The sequence below is a fragment of the Tarenaya hassleriana genome, unplaced genomic scaffold, assembly GCF_000463585.1.
Source record: "Tarenaya hassleriana unplaced genomic scaffold, ASM46358v1 Cleome6, whole genome shotgun sequence".
Lineage (NCBI taxonomy): Eukaryota > Viridiplantae > Streptophyta > Magnoliopsida > Brassicales > Cleomaceae > Tarenaya > Tarenaya hassleriana.
In genome coordinates this window covers 854,986-875,310 of record NW_010968505.1, presented here as the reverse complement: position 1 = coordinate 875,310, position 20,325 = coordinate 854,986, and the positions used below count along the sequence as shown (strand labels likewise).

The window sequence follows — 20,325 nt, the reverse complement described above, 5'->3', positions numbered from 1 at the left end:
TTCGCCGCCGGGTCGGATTGGTTGACCCGGACGGCGACCGGGTCCGGGGATGACCGAGTCAACCAGGAGAGAAACTCGGGCGAGTCGATTAGGACGATTCCGAGGGGGAAAGAAGAGGATCGAAGCTTCTGGACCGTCTGCGATGTCGCGAAGGCGATTGCCGGCTTGCTGATTCGGACCTGGTGACTCACCTCCGAGTTGGATCCGACGGGATTAGCAGGCGAAATCACGATGCCAATGGACATCAAAGCAAAGTAGAGCACAGGAACGCGAGTGGAGGCCGGGGAGAGGATGAAGGCGACGTCGTTCTGGGAGAGAGAAGGGAAGCGTTCCCGGAGACAGACGGCGAGGGAGCGAGCTCCATGGAGAAGCTCGGCGTAGGTGATGCTCTCTCCGGTGGTGGCGTTGACGATAAAGGTGATGGATCCGATGTCTTTTCCGGCGGTGGAGACAGGAGAGGAGCGGCGGAGTAGGGAGAGGGCGTGCTCGGCGGCGGAGAGAGGTTGGTCGAGAGGATGGAGAGGCAAAGGGCCACGGAGGCTGTGGTAGATTCCCGTCCGTCGATCGAAGCCGGAGCTCCGGTCGATCAAGTGGCTGTCGTCATCTTCCGGCGGCGCCATTCTCGGAGTTCTACCTGAAATCATCAACCAGACAGAGGTAAGTGTCTTGAACACGTGTTCTTTTCTCCTTCTTTAATTGTTTTTTTTTATGATAGAGGAGCCCCTACAAACAAATAACAGATAAATATTTTCTCATAACAATATATATATATATTCCTAAAAACACCAAAATTAGTTTTGGTAACTGACATTAATTTCCGCACTCCACAAAAAGTTCGCCCGAAAAAGGTCAAGAGTTTATCGAAGGGAAGAACGAATCAGAATTTGCATAGATTTCATAAATAGAAATTCATGAGTGACAGTTATCTGTACACGTGGCGCAATACAAGTGGACAGGGATGGATCTATTACACGAAACCCTAACCTAACTTGTGTAAGGTGTTTACTTGAGCAGCAAGGAACCTGGATCAGAAGAAATTTACCACCTGAATCAATGAAGCTTTTCAGACATTTAGCGCCCCTCTACAGAACCTACGACATAGTTCGTCCCAGACAAAACATCAAAACCTTATTTTCCACGTTCACGAAAGGCAACAAACAAAAACAGAGAACGTTCTGGTCCTTTCAACCGATGGTAAAAGATTTATTCTCGACTGCGAAATTAGCCGAAAAGTTTAACGCAGGAGCTGAGCAAAGAAAAAACCCATCCTTCTGCAGGTCCAGGATATATAAAAAGCATCCCTTATGGGCTGGGAAATGAGGATCATTTTTCACACCGAGGGGGCTAAAGATCGAGATTTTCTTTGATCATATTCATCAGGAGACTGCCTTTTGGACCTCGGATGTAACTTCTTGGCGAGGTTTCTCCGCATGGATGTTTGCAAGAATTCCCTTGTTAGCATAGTAGTCAATCACCTGCCGAAAAGAGAAGAACACACAGATCAATTTGATTCATTTTCGTGGAGGAGGAGCAACCTGACATATTTCTATTTGGTTATTCCCCCACAAGATACAAAAAAAGAAGGGTAATTTTACCGGTTTGGTTTGCCGGTGAAAAGCTTCCAGCCTTGACATCAGAACCTCAGCATTATCATCTTTCCGCTGAATCAAAGGCTCCCCAGTAACCTTCAATGGGAAAAAAACAGAGAGACGGAATTGGTTATCGGTAGATTCAGAGAGAAATTTTCACCGACAAGGCTGAAACTGAAATTTAGAGAGGACAAGAAGGGGAATAAATCTAGTTATGATGAGTCTGTACAATGCAGGTAGGCTACCCCCTCCAAGTTTTCTATATGGTTAAGATGGATGCAAGAACTATACTAATACTTAGCTCATCATGTGCACCGTTACCTACATTGGATAACAGACTATTTATTTCCGTGGTGCCGTTTCCTAATTCAATCGATACTTACTAACAAAAAAGGTTTAAACTTTTAACCTAGAAGGAGGACCGAAGAAGCTAATAGGACTTACTTCAACCAGATTGCTGAAGCTATGTAGCCTAGATGCTTAAAAGAAATTATCTATGGAAACACAGTAAACCTAAGACAATTGGGTTTTAGGTTTTGGCCTCACATCATCAAATCCAGGGACTTTGGGAGGTGCGAATTTTGTGTGATAACTCCTGCCGCTCGATGGGTGGATCCATCTCCCAGTAATTCTTTCCTCTAAGATTGAGTCATCGATGGCAAAGTTCAGAACTTTATCAATTTGAACCCCCTGTTTGTTAAGCATTTCATCTAGCTGCAGATAACAGATGAAATATCATGGTTGGTTAGAAGTGTACATATTCGATAAAATTTAGAAGCCATGAAAATCCCGATTTTTTTTTTTAAATTAGCAGCACCTTCTCTGCCTGAGTCACAGTCCTGGGAAACCCATCAAGGATAAATCCTTTTTGGCATCTAGGCTTGCTCATGGCTTCATTGATTATACCAACAACCAAGTCATCAGAAACAAGCTTTCCCTGAAAAAAAAACGGCAAAGAATAAGCAACCAGACCAAAAAGTAAGGGAAATAGCAATCAGGAACTCTTACAGAAGGGGAAAACGATCAAAGGGACTGACCTTGTCCATAGATTCTTTTGCCTTCACGCCAAGAGGGGTCTTAGCAGCAACAGCGGCTCTTAACATGTCACCGGTGGCCAAATGACATAAACAAAATTCATCCTTGATTACTGGAGATTGGGTACCTTTCCCTGACCCAGGGGGACCTGCAAATCACACAATAGCACTCCCATGATCTCGCGAGCCAAAACACTACGAAAAGAAAACTTGCCTGAGATATAACACACTGACCAACCAAGCATTCTACATGACATTAAGAAATTGAAACAATCCATAAGAGCTTCACAGTCAATAAATAACCCGACATCCCTAGGGAAAGGAGCAATCTTTTGAATCCCCAGAAGAAACAAAAAACCCCAATCCAATGACCTTTGCCACTAAAGTTACAACCAGACCTACTAACTAAGCCTCATTCCAAACACCAAAACAAACCAAATGGTAAGAAATTCATATATAAAGAATAGAACTTTTACTTCAACATTCCGACAGCAGGAAGCAAACACGAATGGAGTTCATTCTCTTCAGTGACACTGGCTGAACTCTCTTCTAGGACATATAAGTCCGAATCTTGAGTCGAACATAAAACCAAAAAAATGAGGAAAAGGGACAAAAACCGGTGTCCAACATCAACACAAAACAACAAAATCTAAGTCGTTTTCTCGGCAAACATCAAACAAACACCAGGGAATCCTCAGATCTGAAATACCCATAAACCAAATCCGAAATTTCTCCATAGAAGGCAACACGGCCCCACATAAAAGCAACGTCTCGAATCGCATGTAGATTACGGAAACTAAGTGAGCAAATACGAGATACCGATGAAGACGAGGCGTTTGTCGGGCTTGGACGCGCATTTGAGACGGCGGAGGAGCTCCGACGTGAGATCCACTGTCTGAACATCTTCCAAGTCCACCGCAGCTCCGCCGCTCGCCATCGCTGTCTGATCTTCAACTTCGCCGCTCTGATTTCCTTTACGTTAAAGAGGGGGGTTCCCAATTGACGATTCTACTCCTTAGAAATAACTCAATTTACGTGTTTTTGCCACTGGATGAAGCGGAACTGAATAAATATTTAATCATTGAAAGGTTCGAACTTTATTATTGACTTGTAGAAAGAAACATTTTATACAATACAGTGAATACACGCACAGGAATCTTTTAAAAAAATGGGATTAAAAGGCATTTGAACTCAATCCTTCTGAAGACTGCAACTGAGAAGCGTACTGTAGGTTCCATAAGATATCCTCAAAGGAAGGTCGGCTCAAAGACTCGGGAGAAACGCATTTGGTCATAATGGAGATGACCCTTTTCAGTGATTCCTGCGAACATGTTGCCTGTACTGTCTGATTCACCATTTTCCTCCTGCCCTCCTCGCTCTCCAGCCACGCCTGCATTTGTATGATCCAAAACCGTTTGTATGTCGAGGAAATGGAAAAGGGTTCATCGAAAAAACCCCGAGAAAGAGCAGAGGTGAACGTTACCAGTTCGTCCCGGAGAAATGCTTCTTCTCTTGCAGAGACAGAGGGTCCAACGATTGATTCAAGAAGAATCAAACCGAAGCTATAAACATCGTCTTCTAACCTCGACATTTGCCTTCAAGAACAAAAACAAAAAGAGATTAAAGCCTCTGGAGATCGAGACAATAAAATATCCAACAAGCATCAGAAACACTTACCAGGAACTTTGCTTGACAGTAGTGTTATGTCTGGTTGCTTCAGAGACAATGGACAAACCATAATCACTAAGCTTTGCAAAACGGTGTTGGTTAAGCAAAACATTGTTGGCCTTGAGCCTGTTGCTGAAGAATCCAGGGATGACCCCAGTGTGAAGGAAGTGAACCGCCTTTGCAACACCCGTTAGAACGTTCAGCCTCTCCGACCAACTCATCGCCTTTCCCGAGCTGTTTTCTGCATCCAACCCGTGAAAAGTTTCAATCTTTTGTGTCAGAAGCTGTGGATTCTGTTGTAATCTCCCATCTTTTGCAGTTCTTATCTGTTACTGTTAGTGCAGAACAAGAGAGATTACCTGAAAGACAAGACCGGAAGTTTCCATTTGGAACATACTCGTAAATCATAAAGACTTTCTCGACGCTGTAATCATCTCTCCCTCCGGAATCTATGCAATGACCCAACAGGCAGACCAAATTCGGGTGCCTAAGTTTCGCCAGCAAATCTAGCCTTAGCTTTAGATTCCTGATCGAGTATTTCTTCGATGAAGGCAAGCACCTTATAGCCACCTTCATTCCATTCTCCAAGTGCCCTTTATAAAGCTGAAAACACAACAGAAAATCGGTAAGAACAATCGCTTTTTCCTCGGAATTTCCTGAAACATGATATGTAAAGAACTGATTAGAAACATTACCGTCCCATACGAGCCTTCGCCCATAATCGCTGCCTTGTCAAAGTCATTCGTAGCTATTCTAATTTCTTCTAAGCTAAACTGTCTACATGCTGGTAAATCATGTGAGCCAAACTTGGATGCTTCTGAAATATACCCTAATTCAAACCAAAATTGTCAATCAAAAAACGTATAATGAAGTGTTTTAACACGGTTAAGAAATAGGGTTTCTGAGATCAAAAGATAACGTACTTGCATTAGCGAGTATTTCAGATGAAAACCCAGTGGCTGGATTATCTTGAATGGTCTTGTGGAGAAGGTGCTTCTCCGTTATGCCGCTTCTGCAATACCTTCTGACCAAAACGAGTAAGCCAAAGACAAGAACCAGGACCGCCATGGATATTCCCACGAGCAGACCTACTAAAGCTCCTTTGCCTTTTCCTCCCGAACGTTCTGTAACAGCTGCTCGAGGCTCCTTCACTTGAACTTCTTCGATGCAATATGATGATGGGTGCTGCTGTCTTTTGTCCACAGACAAGCAGTTTCCTCCAAACTTCAAAACCAGAGTTTCTGACGGCTTTTTGCTCAAGCAAGGAGGTAGTTCCCCGGTTAACTTGTTGTCTGATATATCAACAAACCCTAGTTTGCTTCCACAGGACAGATTACCTGGAAGTGAGCCACTCAGTAAATTTGATGCCAGATTGAGATACTCCATGCTTGGAGATGAGAGCAGTGAAGAAGGTATTTGACCCACTAGCCCGTTATTCTTCAAACCGAGAGCTCTAAGATCCGGTAAGGATGGGAACCAGGTAGGAAATGTGCCATTGAAGAAATTATTGTCCAGTATGAAAGCTTCAAGTTTTACCATTGTAGATAACTTTGGTGGGACTGAGCCAAACAAGAAGTTGTCACTCAAGTCCAAGTGTTCAAGTGAAGATAACCTATGAAGCTTCTCTGGTAGAGGACCCCAAATTCCCAGAGATGACAAAGTAAGAACCCTAAGGTCTTTCAGCCTCGATAGAGTGGTGAAAAAGGAATCAATGGAGAATCCATCTGACAAAGTAACGTCAGGAATGGCGGAACCCTCGAAACTATCCGCCTTATCGGATGATTTGTCGCCGATGATGTTCAACTCTGAGACAGTATTGGATAAGCAAGTGATGTTCATCTGTGGAGTTGATGGTAAATAGCAGAAATTTGTCTTGCGGTCATACCAAGATTCTAGCTGCTTTGGGTACTCCAAGTGTTTCTTCAGTTGAAGAAGCACTTGTACATGAGAAGCTTGAAGCTGAGACGAAACCGAGCTGCAGAAACTCCACAAAGAACTCAACAAAAAGAGAAATTTACAGAAACCCATCGTCAGATTCTAAGCTCTCTTCAATGGGTCTCCTCTGTTTTCTTTTCCCCTCGGACAAGGAAGAATCGGTCGCGGATTTCAGACTAGATCTAGTTACGAGTAAACCTGCAAGAACAAGAAGCGGATCATGTTCCGAGATCAGAACTTGTGTTCTTTGGATAACAAAGAGTTTCAGAACTAGCTGTCACGTTTTCAGTATTCAGAACAAGAAACAGCTTGATCAAATATTTAACCAAAAATAATATTACCTTTGAATTTCAAGAACTCTGAGCTGGAAAATTCTTGATGTCACTGACTTTTCCAGAAAGACGAACATTTTGCGGAATCATAGAATTTACAGATTCCTCCGGTCACCGACACATTGGCTCTGTAGTGTGAAAGTGAAATAGCTTGCAAAGAAGAAAAAAAAAGCTTTTTTTAATGGAACGATTTGTAACTGAAGCGCTCTGCTCACTGAAAGCAGTCAGTGGTGGTGGTGGTGAATGTGTATTATGTGTGTACAGGAATCTTTGCTTGGATTATATGGAAAGTTGGTGGGTCCATGAGATAGTGGTTTAATTTAATTTAATTTATTCATTCACTTGGAAGACAAATGCTTGGATTTATATTTAAAAATAAAGTAATAATGGATTTCAGACATATATATATATATATATATATATATATATATCCATGTCTTGTCGCTTAAATTTATATAAACATATTCATACGTATTACCTTTATTGATTGAGATATTTTTTTCACCCGAAATTTTTATGAATTAAAATATTGATTTAGTTTTCAAGTTTTGATCCATCCAAGAAGTAATATATCTTAAACACGCATGTTTTTGTTTTAAAATGAAATAAAAATCACTCTGAAAGTAGGAGGACTAGTCCATGCGTAATAAATGATATATTTATTGGGTGGGTGTACAATTATCTGTGGATATTTTCGGCAACAATCAGGCACACAACCACAAACAACGAGGAAAATTATATAGGGGTAAAAGGGTATCATAGTCAAATGCTAATAATAAATTTGATGTACCTATCTTTGTAGTGATGCAAATAATTATTAATAATAATAATAATAATAATAATAATAATAATAATAATAATAATAATAATAAAAGTGGTGGGTGGGAATTATGAACGCATTCATTTGGTTGGTTATTGGGAATTGAGATCACTTTTAACCAGGCTGTCCCTTTACGCGGTTTGTAGAATAATGTAATGCCCCCATTCCCCCGTTCCATTGCATAATTAAATACATATACGTATATTATAATATTATGTCTCGAACCGGGTTTGGTTACGGCTTTTTTTTAGCAAACCAAACAAAAACAATTCAGTATTAAATATCACCAATCATCGTGTAAAGTAAAAATTATAATCATTTAATAATTAAAAAATTAACGTTTTGAGTTATTTTATGGCGGAATTATTGATGATAAAAAAAAATATACATTTGAATTCTGGAACAGGCTGAAGTGAGATGGGCAAAATCGTGTCGTAATAGCAAATCTTTAACTAGTTGTTGATCCTCCCGAACAATCTGTGGGATATTTGGTTAATAGTTGATCAAATCCAATTTCAATAAAAATCGAATAGTTATAATTATTTTTAAATTAAAAAAAAACTGAATCAATTTAAATTAAAAAAGTTAATCTCACAAAAAACTTTTCTTTTTAAATATTTTATATGAAACCATCAACTTGTATGTATTCTTAAAAATTCTACATTTATAACAAAAATACAAAAATTAGAAATTTATCATTTTATTTCATATAAAATATTTGATAAAAATATCATTGACAAAAAAATCGTTAAAATTTAAACCATATACTTTTTATCATAATAAATATTGTATGTATCAATTATAACAACAAAATAATACATATATTTTTTAAAAATTGATAAATAAATCTTTTTATACGTAAAATTATCAAGGAAAAGTTGATGTAGTAACAAATTCGTCCTAGTCATATTCAACATCATCCTAGTCTTGCTCCGCGTCAAATGAATAAGGGATAATCACATAAAAATACTCGAACTTTTACAAAAATCCCAAATAAATACCCGAACTATAAAATTGTCATATAAATACCTGAACTTTTCAAAACTCCCATATAAATACCCAGATTTTTAAATTTTTTCCAAATCAAACAAACGCAACTGCTGACTCGGCAAAAAACTGCTGACTCAACAAAAAAAACTGCTGACTCATCATTTAAAAATATTATTAAATGTTCAAATATTCATCTACATATATTTAAATTAATATATACATATATATATATATTAAAAATAAAATTATTTATAATTAATAAATTTAAATATATGTAGATGAATATTTGGATATTTAATAATATTTTTAAATGATGAGTCAGCAGTTTTTTGCTGAGTCAACAGTTTTTTTTGTTGAGTCATCAGTTTTTTGCTGAGCCAGCAGTTGCGTTTGTTTGATATGGAAAAAATTTAAAAGTTTGGGTATTTATGTGGGAATTTTGAAAAGTTAAGGTATTTATATGACAATTTTATAGTTTGGGTATTTGTTTGGGATTTTTGTAAAAGTTCGGGTATTTTTATGCGATTACCCCAATGAATAAAGTAAAGTAAATAAATAAATAAAATATATAAAAATAAACTATAAAATAAATAAATAAATATATATATATATATAGAGATAGATAGATAGATAGATCTATATGGAACATGATACGTGTATCCTATTTATTTAATTAAAAAATTATTTTTTATAAATTTTATAAAATTTCAAATAAAATTGATAATTATCACCCAGTAAAATTAAGTTTATTCCCACAAAATTACACGTATGTTACCATTGTCCCGTTTATAAATTTTTTAAAAATTTGCTAGTATATATATATATATTCATACAAACACATATATATATATACATATATATGTGTATATATATATATATGTGTATATTTGTATGTATATATATTTATTATTTATTTATTTTATTAATTTGAATAATTAGAGTATAATTAGGATGAATTTGTTGTCATACATATTTTTCGTTACGGTTAGGTTGATAATTTTAAGTTCGTTTGTATTTAGAGATTTATTTACTAGATAGTATTTTATTGTTATAAATGATAAATATAATATTTATTATGATAATAAAATGTATGAGTTTAAATTACGACAATAGAAAACTATAGACTTTTTAGAATTTTTTCTTTTAAAAAATAAAATACATACACATATATAGCCTATAGGTATATATATATACATACAAAAATACTCCATCCGTTTCAAAATAATTGTTGTTTTAGGTTGTTTCACATTTTTTAATAAAAGAGATAAAAAGTCACATATACCCTTATTTAATAATAAAAACAATGTTATCATTAATAATTTATTAGAATTTGATAGGAATAAAATTGGAAACTATTGTAAAAAATGTTTTGAAAATGTAGAATGATAAATATTTTGAAAATAACCTAAAACTACAAATATTTTGAAACGAAGAGAGTATATGCAAACACATTACATATAAACAAACATACATATATATACACATATATGCCTACATATATATACATACGTATATACATAGATACATATATATATACATGCATGCGTATGTATACATATGCATAGATATATATACACATTGTGACACCCACAACTCAATTCTCGGTGATTGAATAACGCCACATGTAAAAATATAACATTTAGAATGAAAGTTCGGGATATTTAAAATTTTCTTCTTTACATATGCAATAGAAATATGTCACACTTTAATTTAAACATATAAGTGTAAAATATCCATAGGAGAAATATTATACTATCATTATATAACAAAAGTAATCTTGTACAACATTTTCAAAACTCCCTTTTAAGATATCATAACATCTACCTATCTTACAAAAGTGTATTATTCAAAACATCAGTTCTTACAATAGATATATCCAAAACCTTCGTGTACATATGTGCTTTAGGTACTCTATATGTTACTTTACGATATGAATACCGAGATATTTTTGTATTGACCGATTCATAATTTTGGTTAAATGAATGAATGTTTCTTTTCTTTATTCGTTTTGCATATTTGATGAATAAGAAATCCATGGTTCGTTATGAACGATTCTAAATTCCCTAATCGTGTATTATTGTGAAAATGATAATATAATAAAACTAGCATGAGGTGTGTTGGATGGTAACACGGATGGTCACAGATCATAGTCATGGGTACTGATTTAGAATGAAGTATTGGATGATCCACATGAGATTGTCACATGGACATGAGGCATGACTTGAATCTCATGTGATAGGTTCATGATTAGATCCTTTGACCTGATATGTCTACGGTATCCGACATGAGGAGTGTCGTACTTTGATTGCGTCAAACGTCTTGCGTAACAGAAAGATTATAACGACGTCTCTTGGGTACGACATGAATCATGTTTCGGATAGTAGATAGTCAATACGGAATTCGTACCTCTCGTCCTGAGAGAAATATCATTTGGACCCCTCGAATGAGTTGAGACTGAGATGGCGCAACCAGATGAAGAGTCATCTGATGTTTCAGTTAACTCAACGAACGAGAAAAGCAGTCGAATCTGATAATATGGCTGATTCCATGTCTTATGTTCGACATATGATGTCGCGTTACAAAGGGATCATTGTATGGACTATTACCGGCTTTCGTTGGATCATGAGACTAACTCTATTCGAATTAGGTAGTCATAGTGTCTTCTAGAGACCGCCTATAACTTGTATCACCAGAATGGAGATTCCATGTTTTACTGCTATTTCGGATGAGCCTACATGATCACACACATAGGGACATACATATGTGTAGGGTATCGGAAAGAAAAAATCATATTTAACCTGACAAACGATTGTCAGAACGAAATCAAAAGGTCGAGAAATTAGTTATGGCAAAATGGAATCGGTCAGTTCCATATGGAACAGGACAGGTTCCACTTTGTCCAATTTCGACCCAAAAATCAGTTTTGGGCCAGAATGGAATTGGCCGGTTCGGACTAGTCCCGTATGGAATTGGCCCGGTTTCACTTTCGGCAGATTTCTTTTTCCCACTCAAATTAGGGTTTTTAAGGAACCAAATAAATAGGACACGCCCCCTAGGGTTTTGGTACGTCTCCTCAGACTTTTAGAGCAAATCTAAGAGTCTCAAAATCCGCTTTTGATTCCTTGAAACCCTGCGCATTATAGAGATCGAGATTTCTAGTCCTAGCAGACGAGTTCTAACCGTTGGAATCCTTTCTGATGTGTGGATACGTGTAGAGGGCTTTGTATACTTCCTGTCTTCTTGTGGTCGACGATTCAGCTTTGAGAATAGGCACCAGATCGTTTGAGGTTAATATTTCTTCTATAGATCTACAATCATACATGTTCGGTTTTAGAGTTTTGTTTAGAAAAATTTTTGTTTTTTGCCTTCCGCTGCATGAACCCTAGAACCAGATCTCTAGGATTATGAATTGCTAGCGAGATCCCAGGAATCACAACAACATATAACACGCCAAAACTTCACCGCAAAGCCCTCCTATCCTGGTGCGTAGACACTAGTCAAAGCTTCACGTAAACCTACTGTCTCTCCTGATCGTCCTCGTTACCTATAATAAGAAGATAGAATAATAGGGGGTGAGCCTCCGTCATTGGCTTAGTGGCATCATCTCGTTTCCACTATTCATCCGGTCTTAGTATCTTTCGCTAATTAGAGCAATCAAAAGTTCTCGCTAGTAAGAACATAATCATAATATCTCCTTAATTTTTCTATATTAAATCTTCTTCTATATCCTCTCGTAATCATATTTCACAGTATCATATATAGTCATTTTCCCTAACAATCACACGCATAAAAATGACATGTCTCAAACTACAACAATATATGTCTTATTTGTACATTCTTAATATGACATCTTATCATGCTCGTGATCGTAACATCGTGTAATGTAAGCATAATAAAAATAATCTACTCTAACACGTCCATGAGCATGGCATAAAACATCACTTTAAAACATAACAAACATGTATAACATTTCTTCTACCTTCACATCGCTTACATAGCAATGAGAGGTACCCTCACATATCTCCATCATCACACTTGATCATCGTCAAGCTTGTGATACATTTTATGTACATAACATAATATTCTCCTACCTTCACACTTGAATCCACATCAAGAGTGATGTATGCTTCACATCGTTTCTTTGTCATACTTGAACACACAACAAATATATAGTACATTTCATATCATAACATATCATTCTCCTACCTTCACACTCGACAATTAAGCCTGCATGATGTACACTTCACATTCTCCTACCATCATACTTGAACATTGCAAGCATGTGGTAGACTTACTTTCTCCACCCATCATATTCGTTTAGATTGTAAACATGAGACATTTCTTCCCCCCTTATCACTCCTGGCACGTTTGACGTCTCACCCGTGTCCAGGACCAAAGGAGCTCTCCTGAAACACATAGAGTAGGGCCTAAGGGCTCTCCCGCAAGTTAGAGACGAAAACAAACATGACGACATCAATCTCTATATCAAATGGCCATCCGCCCAATCACATGTAGTCACAAAAGTAGGCTCATACATAACAAACAATATGTAGAACATGTACTCACAATCACATGCAGAATTTACTTACTTTATGTTATTCATTTAAACTTATTAACCATGAAGTGACATTCATAAAATATCATGTGTCTATCTAGTATATGTGCAATCTCCTTATTCCAATGGTGAATGTTCAATTATATTTAAAATAACACACAATCAATCGAGAGTCTCGTTATGCGTCTAACCTATGGTTTTCCTCATAAATTTCTATTTTGATATCCGTTTCTAACGAGAACCTAATTAATCATGACTCAATTATCTACCATTTTAAGCAATTTTACTAAATCTTCTATATTACTTTCGAAAATAATTATAAAGTTTCCACGGTTTTTTAGTCGTACCCTTCAACTAATACCGACATAACTTTTGCTTTACTTATTAGTTTTCAATGAAAATTGAGCCTATTAGACCATGCTTCACTCCTCTATGTTTCTAAATGAGAAATAACCAAGATGTAATAGGTACTCTTTGTCAAAAATAACTGAAAATTTTCTGTGCTACCCCTTTTCACCTCTAAAACTGAGTTTTTCCAAATATTTCTCCACTAATCACCCGCTAATACTAATCATTCCTCCCATTTCAAAATATCACTATAAGGAAACACGGAAATGGTAACGCAAAAAGTGACGCAAAAGTTGCGTCACTAAAAGGGTGATGCAATAGTGACGATTTGGTGACGCAACATCAGCGTCACCAAATCGTCACTAAATAGTGACGCCTTAGTGACGAAAACGCTATCGTCACCATTTGGTGACGCAGGTATGACGCAAAACTGCGTCGCCAAATGACGCGCGAAAATTTCGTCACCCTTGCGTCACTTATTGGTGACGCAATTTCGTCATTCATGTTAATGACGCAATTTCGTCACTATCAATTTGTTGATGAAATTGCGTCATTATTAGTGATGCAATTGCGTCACAAATTTCTTGATTGGTGGTGCAATTGCGTCACTAATTGTTATTTTTAGTGACGAAATTGCGTCATTTTATTTTTATTATATTACAAACCGACCTCATAGACTCTTGCACCCGAAAAAATATTTCAAAAAATGACTTCGAGTAATAACAATATTTATTACTCAAGAAAATGGATGTACGAAAGAGTAAATCCTTCTACAGGTAATGTATCTACGCATTACGAAGAAGGATTGACTAATTTTTTGGAGTTTGCAACAAATCAACATATTTTCCTTCAGAGATGAAAGATATATTGTCCGTGCCGAAGATGTAAAAACGAGAGAGAAGAAGTTCCAGAAGTTGTCATGAGACATCTATGAAAAAAAGGTTTTATCTCTAACTATTACGTCTGGGTTTATCATGGTGAGATGTTTTAAATTTCTGATGAGAATATATCCGTGAGAAATACTGATGTCTATGATCAACTAAATTCATATATTGAGATGTTTCAAGATGCATTTCCATCTCAATATAATGATCAGGTTACAGAAGATCCGGTGAATGAGGCATCGAAAAAGTTTTTCGATCTATTGGAGGCTGCGAACCAACCTATTTATGATGGTTATAAAGAAGGACTTTCTCAACTATCGGCTTCTGCTAGATTGATGGGGATGAAGACGAGTTATAATCTTACGGAGAACTGCATGGATGAAGTTTGTCAGTTGCTGAATGATTATCTTTCCCAAGGTAATAACGCTCCAGATTCGTATTATGATATGTCTAAACTGATGGGATCGTTGGGAATGGAATCGATAAAAATCGATGTATGTCCTAACAACTGTATGATATTTTGGAAAGAATCTAACCAGTTGGACAACTGTCGATTTTGTGGAGCTGAAAGATATAAGCTGAAAAAATCTGGTCAACACAACCGTGTTCCTTACAAAAGGATGTTTTATCTACCGATTAAAGATCGCCTGCGAAGATTGTATGAATCTCATCAAACAACTTCACATATGCGGTGGCATGCTGAACATACATTAGATCCTGAGAATACGAGTCATCCGTCTGACGGTGATGCATGGAAGAATTTTAATGAGGTATATCCGAACTTTGCATCAGAACATAGAAATGTTTATCTATGTTTATGCACAGATGGGTTTGCACCGTATGGTCAATCGGGAAAACAATATTCGTTGTGGCCTATTGTTATGTCTCCTTATAACTTACCTCCAGATATGTGTCTGAAAAAAGAGTTCTTGTTCTTGACGGTTTAGATTTCGGGCCCGGAGCATCCGAAGAAAAGTTTTGAAATTTTTCTTCAGCCTTTGATCGAAGAATTACTTGAGTTGTGGCATTGTGGAATTGATGCATACGATGCCACACAGAAAGAGAATTTCAAGTTGAAGGTTGTTTTGATGTGGACCATAAGCGATTTTCTGGCTTATGGAATGTTATCGGGATGGAGTACTCATGGAAGATTGGCATGCCCGTATTGCATGGACGATATACAATCATTTCAGCTGAAACATGGAAGGAAATCATGTTGGTTTGACTGTCATCGCAGGTTTCTATCGCAAGATCATCCATGGAGACGGAACAAAATAAATTTCAGGAAGAATAAGGTTGTGACAGATCCACCTCCTCTTCTTTTGACGGGTGAAGAGATATTGTGGGAGCGGATTGAAGGTATTCATGGTTTGGATAAAACCATTGATTGTGGTGGAAATGGTCATCGCAAACCATGTAAATACGGAGAGACACATAACTGGTACAAAAGAAGCATATTCTGGGATTTACCTTATTGGAGGACTCACAAGCTTCGACATAATCTGGATGTTATGCATATTGAGAAGAATTTATTTGATAACGTGATCAACACGATCATGAATGTCAAAGATAAGTCGAAGGATAACCTAAAATCAATTATGGATATCAAAGAAATATGCAACCGAAAAGAGTTAGAGTTGACCAATGATGGAAAAGCCGCAATTCCGATATTTAGACTGTTCAAAAGTGCTAATATCGCACTACTGAAGTGGTTGAAGGAAGATGTTCCATTCTCGGATAGTTATGCATCTAACATCGGGCGATGTGCTAATCTTGATGCTGTGAAGTTAAATGGAACGAAGAGTCATGATTGTCATGTCTTCATGCAACGACTTCTTCCAGTTGCTCATGCTGAACTACTCATGCGCAATGTCTACGAACCTTTATGCGGTACATATATATATATATATATATATATATATATCATAGTTTTTAATTATTTTTAATTATATATATAAATCAAAAAATAATATCAATTGATAATCTTTTTATACATGCATGCAGGTATCAGTACATTTTTCAGAGATATATGTTCAAGAAATCTTAATGTTGATGATGTTCAGCGTATGAAGGATAACATACCGCTAATTTTGTGTGCACTAGAAAAGGTGTTTCCGCCTTCGTTTTTTCGATGTTATGGAGCATTTAGCTATACACCTACCAGATGAAGCAAGACTTGGTGGTCCAGTGCAATTTTCATGGATGTATCCTTTTGGAAGATTGTTTTTCCATCTGAAAAGAAAAGTGAAAAACAAGAACAAATCGGAAGGGGCAATCGTGAAACAGTATGTTAACGAAGAAATTACGTACTTCACAAATTTCTATTTTGAGCCACATATCAAGACAAAAGCCAGAAGTTCTTCTCGGTATGGGGATGAAGATGAGATGATGTTTCAATTTAACCAAGTTGATGGTTGTGATATCCCAACTATATTCAACCAAATAGATACTTTTAAATTTATTTTATTTTCCAAAAACATATGTATGTATATACAAATTTAACCATTTTGCGGTACTAATTAAAAGATATACACAAATGCAGGGAGATTGAGTGAAAAATCGAAAAAACGATGGTTATCCGTCGAAGAATGGCGTCATGCCCACAGATATGTGTTGTTGAATTGTGATGAAATTCGACCAATAGAAAGAGTATTTGCCGAGGAGACAAAGAGATTTAATCCTAATATGAGCGATGAAGCATTTATAGATCTCAAAGAATCATCATTTGCGATATGGTTACAAAATTATGTAAGTACATACTAATACTTTACTAATTTAGGCATCTCATTCCATACTTATACTTAATGACTAATTGTAAATCTAAATTAATAAACTTTTTTTTTAATGTAGATATCTCATTCTTCGCAGAATTTTCCTATTTGGATACAAGATTTGATTCGGGGTCCATCAAAAATGGCGAAATGTTGGCCAATTATGTTCACAAGAGGATACACTTTCCATACTTATACTCATGATTTAGATCGAAAGACTTCCAACTATGGGATATGTGTTAAAGGAGCAAATTGTTGTGATGTGGTTGATGAGCCAGACTTTTATGGTATCCTCCAAGACATCATGGTGTTAGAATACCACGGCTATATTGGTTTGAAGATGGTTATATTTAAATGTGATTAGTTTGATCCGACCATTGGAAGGGGTATGAGAATAAATGGATCGGGCGGTTTTGATGTCAACTTATCCAAGAAGTATTCCAAATACGATCCGTTTATCCTATCTTCTCAAGCGGATCAAGTATGTTACATAAGTTATCCAACGTCCAAACGACGTCGAGATCATTGGAGAGCTGTCATTAAAATTCAACTATGAGGTGTTGTTCGTGAAGAACAAGAAGGTTCAACCCATATCCCATTTCATGAAAGACGCATTGATGACGATATTGGTCAACAATTCCGTATTACGTATTCACATAACGAGCAACTTGTTGTATCAGACGAAGAGGATGTTGAATACGACAATTTAGTCGAGGATGAATTCAATGACGACATTGAAGATGAAGAAGAAGTTGAAGTAACTTCCGATGAAGATAGTGATTAAAATTTTATATTATTACGAAATATATATTTTTTTAAAAAAAAATATAACACATAGTGACGCCACTGGTGACGAATTGGCGTCACCAACAGCACCACATTAGTGACGCAATTGCGTCACTATATCAAATTAGTGACGCAATATCGTCACCCAGGTAAATTCGTATCACGAAACGTCACCTCTACCGTTACTGACTGTACACGTGGCCACATATGGTGATGCAACTGCGTCACCATTTGAATAAAGTGACGCAATTGCGTCACCAACAGCGTCCTTTTTAGTGAGAAATTGCGTCACCTATACCTAATGGTGACGCAATTTCGTCACCCTGGTGGTTTTACCGAGGTCCGTAATTACTGCTAGGGGTGACGAAATTATGTCACTATATTGATAGGGTGACACAATTGCGTCACCTTCACCGTCTTTTTTTTGTGACGAAATTACGTCACCCAAGTCAGTATATATATTGAGTAATGCAATTGTGTCAATCCTGCACAGCAGGCATCCTCCTCTCCTCTCATCTTCGGTGAAAGGTAATTTTTTTTTAAAAATTTTAAATTTGATTTTAAAATTATAATTTATAATTTATAAATTTAAAATATATTAATATTTTAAATAAATTGTATATAAGTCGTTCTTTCGGAAGGGATTCACATTTATCGGGAGAAAGATCTCAACATCAAAGATCTCCCTTGATTGATATGGCCGAATCTCAACCATAACCACCAACCCAGGTTACAATTGATAACGTGGCTGAGGTATTAGATAACCCTGCAAAAAATTTATTACCGAAACTGGATCCGCTAAAAAATCCAGTGACAAAATGGTAATTTAAATTTTAATATGTTTATTTAAAATATTTCTGTCAATATAAAATTATAATTAAATTTTTTTTTATATTTTTCAGGTTTGGTGTTGATGTTGAGATAACGACCAATTTATCAAAATTCATCAAACAAAATTTCAAAGATGGTTATCTTAATTGGAGTACGATCTCACAATCTACCAAAGATTCGTGGTGGTTAAGTTTTGTGGTAAATTTTTTATATTTATAAATAATTATAAAATTAAAATTTATTTTATTATGTAATTTATATGTTATAAAAAAATTTATATAGCAATGGCGGTGGGATCCTAAACATGATGCACTTGTTCGACGCAGGTGGAAGGAGGCTGTAATTAGATTAGTGAAAGCCAGTGTTCATAAAGTCAAACAAAAATGGCTTTCTGAACCCTATATGGATCCTCCGTATTGGGCGAAAAAAAATCATTTGGATCGAATGGTGGAGCATTGGACTTCCCTAGCCACCAAAGAGAAAAGTCAGCGAGCGTCCCAGAGTTGAAAATCTGAAATGATTCCTAATGCCGGAGGGCATGTCCATACATCGAGAGCTAAGCCTTTTAGTCATGTTATGCATGAAATGACTAAAAAAAATCAAGCGCCAACGTTGTTAGATTTGTTTAAAGCAACACATACACGAAAAGATGGTGTGATGGTTGATGGAAAATCGCAACAAATCGCGGAACAAGTTCAACATGAGGTAAATTGTCTAATATAAATTTTTTTAATTAATATTTAATGTTTAATTTTAATTGTTTCATTGAAATTTTAGATTATTGCATCTCAACCAACACAAGGCGAAACTTCTGCATCGGAACCTAACATACCGAAAGAAAAAATTGACGAGATATATCTTCTTTTTAAATATATAAACTTATAATAATTTTAATTTAAATTTAAAATAAATTATTAATTAATTATATTTTTATTATATAGGTTGTTCCACCGAACAAATTTAGACGAATATAAAGTCTCGGTTCAATGCAAACCGATATCACCTATCATCCTGGTGAAGATGCTCCTTCAACTGCTCAGGAAATACTTTCACTCGCATGATGAGTGCGACAATTAGAAGAGCAGCAAGCTGAACTCCTCCGACAACAAACGGAATTCTTGCGCGGACAAGAACAAGATCGGAAATTGCGAGTGCAAGCATAATTTTTCAATGAGTTCCAAACCCGAGGATTTCCAAGTTTCGGAAGCGGAGGACAAGGAAGTGGTGGCGGTGGCGACGATGACGGCGACGGCGACGAAGACAACTACGACGGAGGAAATCAAAATTAAATATTTTATATTTTTATCGTTTTGTAAATTAATTAGTAAAAAATTTAATTATATATTTAAATATAATATTTTGTTTTTATTTTTTATTTTTTTATCTTTTACAGGGTGACGCAAAATAGTGATGCCACTGTGTCACCAAAAGCGTCACAAGATAGTGTCGCAAATAGTAACGCATATGCGTACCAATTATTGACAAATAGCTCAATAACAAATAAATAAATACTAAGAGCAGAGAAAAACAAAACCAAAAGAAACTCCACCTTGAAGTATGTCTTTATACTCATTCTTTGTGAAGTTTTCTTGAGATTCACCTTATTTCTACCTTTTCTCCCTTTCTTTTTCCTAACTCGCGACCTCTTTTCTACTTTCTATTATTCTCCCTTTGATTTTCCAAGTGAATGACTAGTCTTATAAAAAAATAATTTACATATTGAGTCTTGATGGACAATTACATGACATGTGTCCATTAGGTGACATAATGGAAGATGCTAGA

The 20,325-nt window shown here is 36.2% G+C and overlaps 3 protein-coding genes and 1 long non-coding RNA gene across 5 annotated transcripts in view; 1 reads left to right on the top strand and 3 right to left on the bottom strand.

The window, feature by feature from the left end:
• Positions 1-739, bottom strand: part of LOC104799669 (4-coumarate--CoA ligase-like 9) — a 3,107-nt gene extending 2,368 nt beyond the window's left edge. The window contains exon 1 of the mRNA XM_010522309.1: positions 6-739. Within this exon, the coding sequence (XP_010520611.1) occupies positions 6-644 (639 nt within the window). The 5' untranslated portion in view covers positions 645-739. The remainder of the gene's footprint in view (positions 1-5) is intronic.
• A 290-nt stretch (positions 740-1,029) lies between these two features.
• LOC104798951 (adenylate kinase 4) lies at positions 1,030-3,647 on the bottom strand. Its single transcript, XM_010521216.2, has 6 exons — positions 3,443-3,647; positions 2,627-2,772; positions 2,407-2,526; positions 2,136-2,303; positions 1,596-1,685; positions 1,030-1,475 (listed from the first exon to the last, which is right to left on the bottom strand). The coding sequence occupies exons 1-6, from the start codon at positions 3,558-3,560 to the stop codon at positions 1,377-1,379; spliced, it is 741 nt and encodes a 246-aa protein (XP_010519518.1). The 5' UTR covers positions 3,561-3,647; the 3' UTR covers positions 1,030-1,376.
• Positions 3,648-3,696: 49 nt separating this feature from the next.
• On the bottom strand, positions 3,697-6,796 carry LOC104798950 (probable inactive leucine-rich repeat receptor-like protein kinase At3g03770). Its single transcript, XM_010521214.1, has 7 exons — positions 6,568-6,796; positions 5,215-6,424; positions 4,987-5,120; positions 4,651-4,894; positions 4,301-4,532; positions 4,107-4,218; positions 3,697-4,013 (listed from the first exon to the last, which is right to left on the bottom strand). The coding sequence occupies exons 2-7, from the start codon at positions 6,317-6,319 to the stop codon at positions 3,798-3,800; spliced, it is 2,043 nt and encodes a 680-aa protein (XP_010519516.1). The 5' UTR covers positions 6,320-6,424; positions 6,568-6,796; the 3' UTR covers positions 3,697-3,797.
• Positions 6,797-18,207: 11,411 nt separating this feature from the next.
• LOC104798949 lies at positions 18,208-19,812 on the top strand. 2 transcript variants are annotated; one of them, XR_769499.1, is made up of 4 exons: positions 18,208-18,240; positions 18,615-18,741; positions 18,870-19,248; positions 19,485-19,812. It is a non-coding gene; the product is annotated as an uncharacterized LOC104798949 (long non-coding RNA). The 2 variants fall into 2 exon arrangements; XR_769500.1 differs by lacking the exon at positions 18,208-18,240 and adding an exon at positions 18,376-18,533.
• Positions 19,813-20,325: the final 513 nt, after the last annotated feature.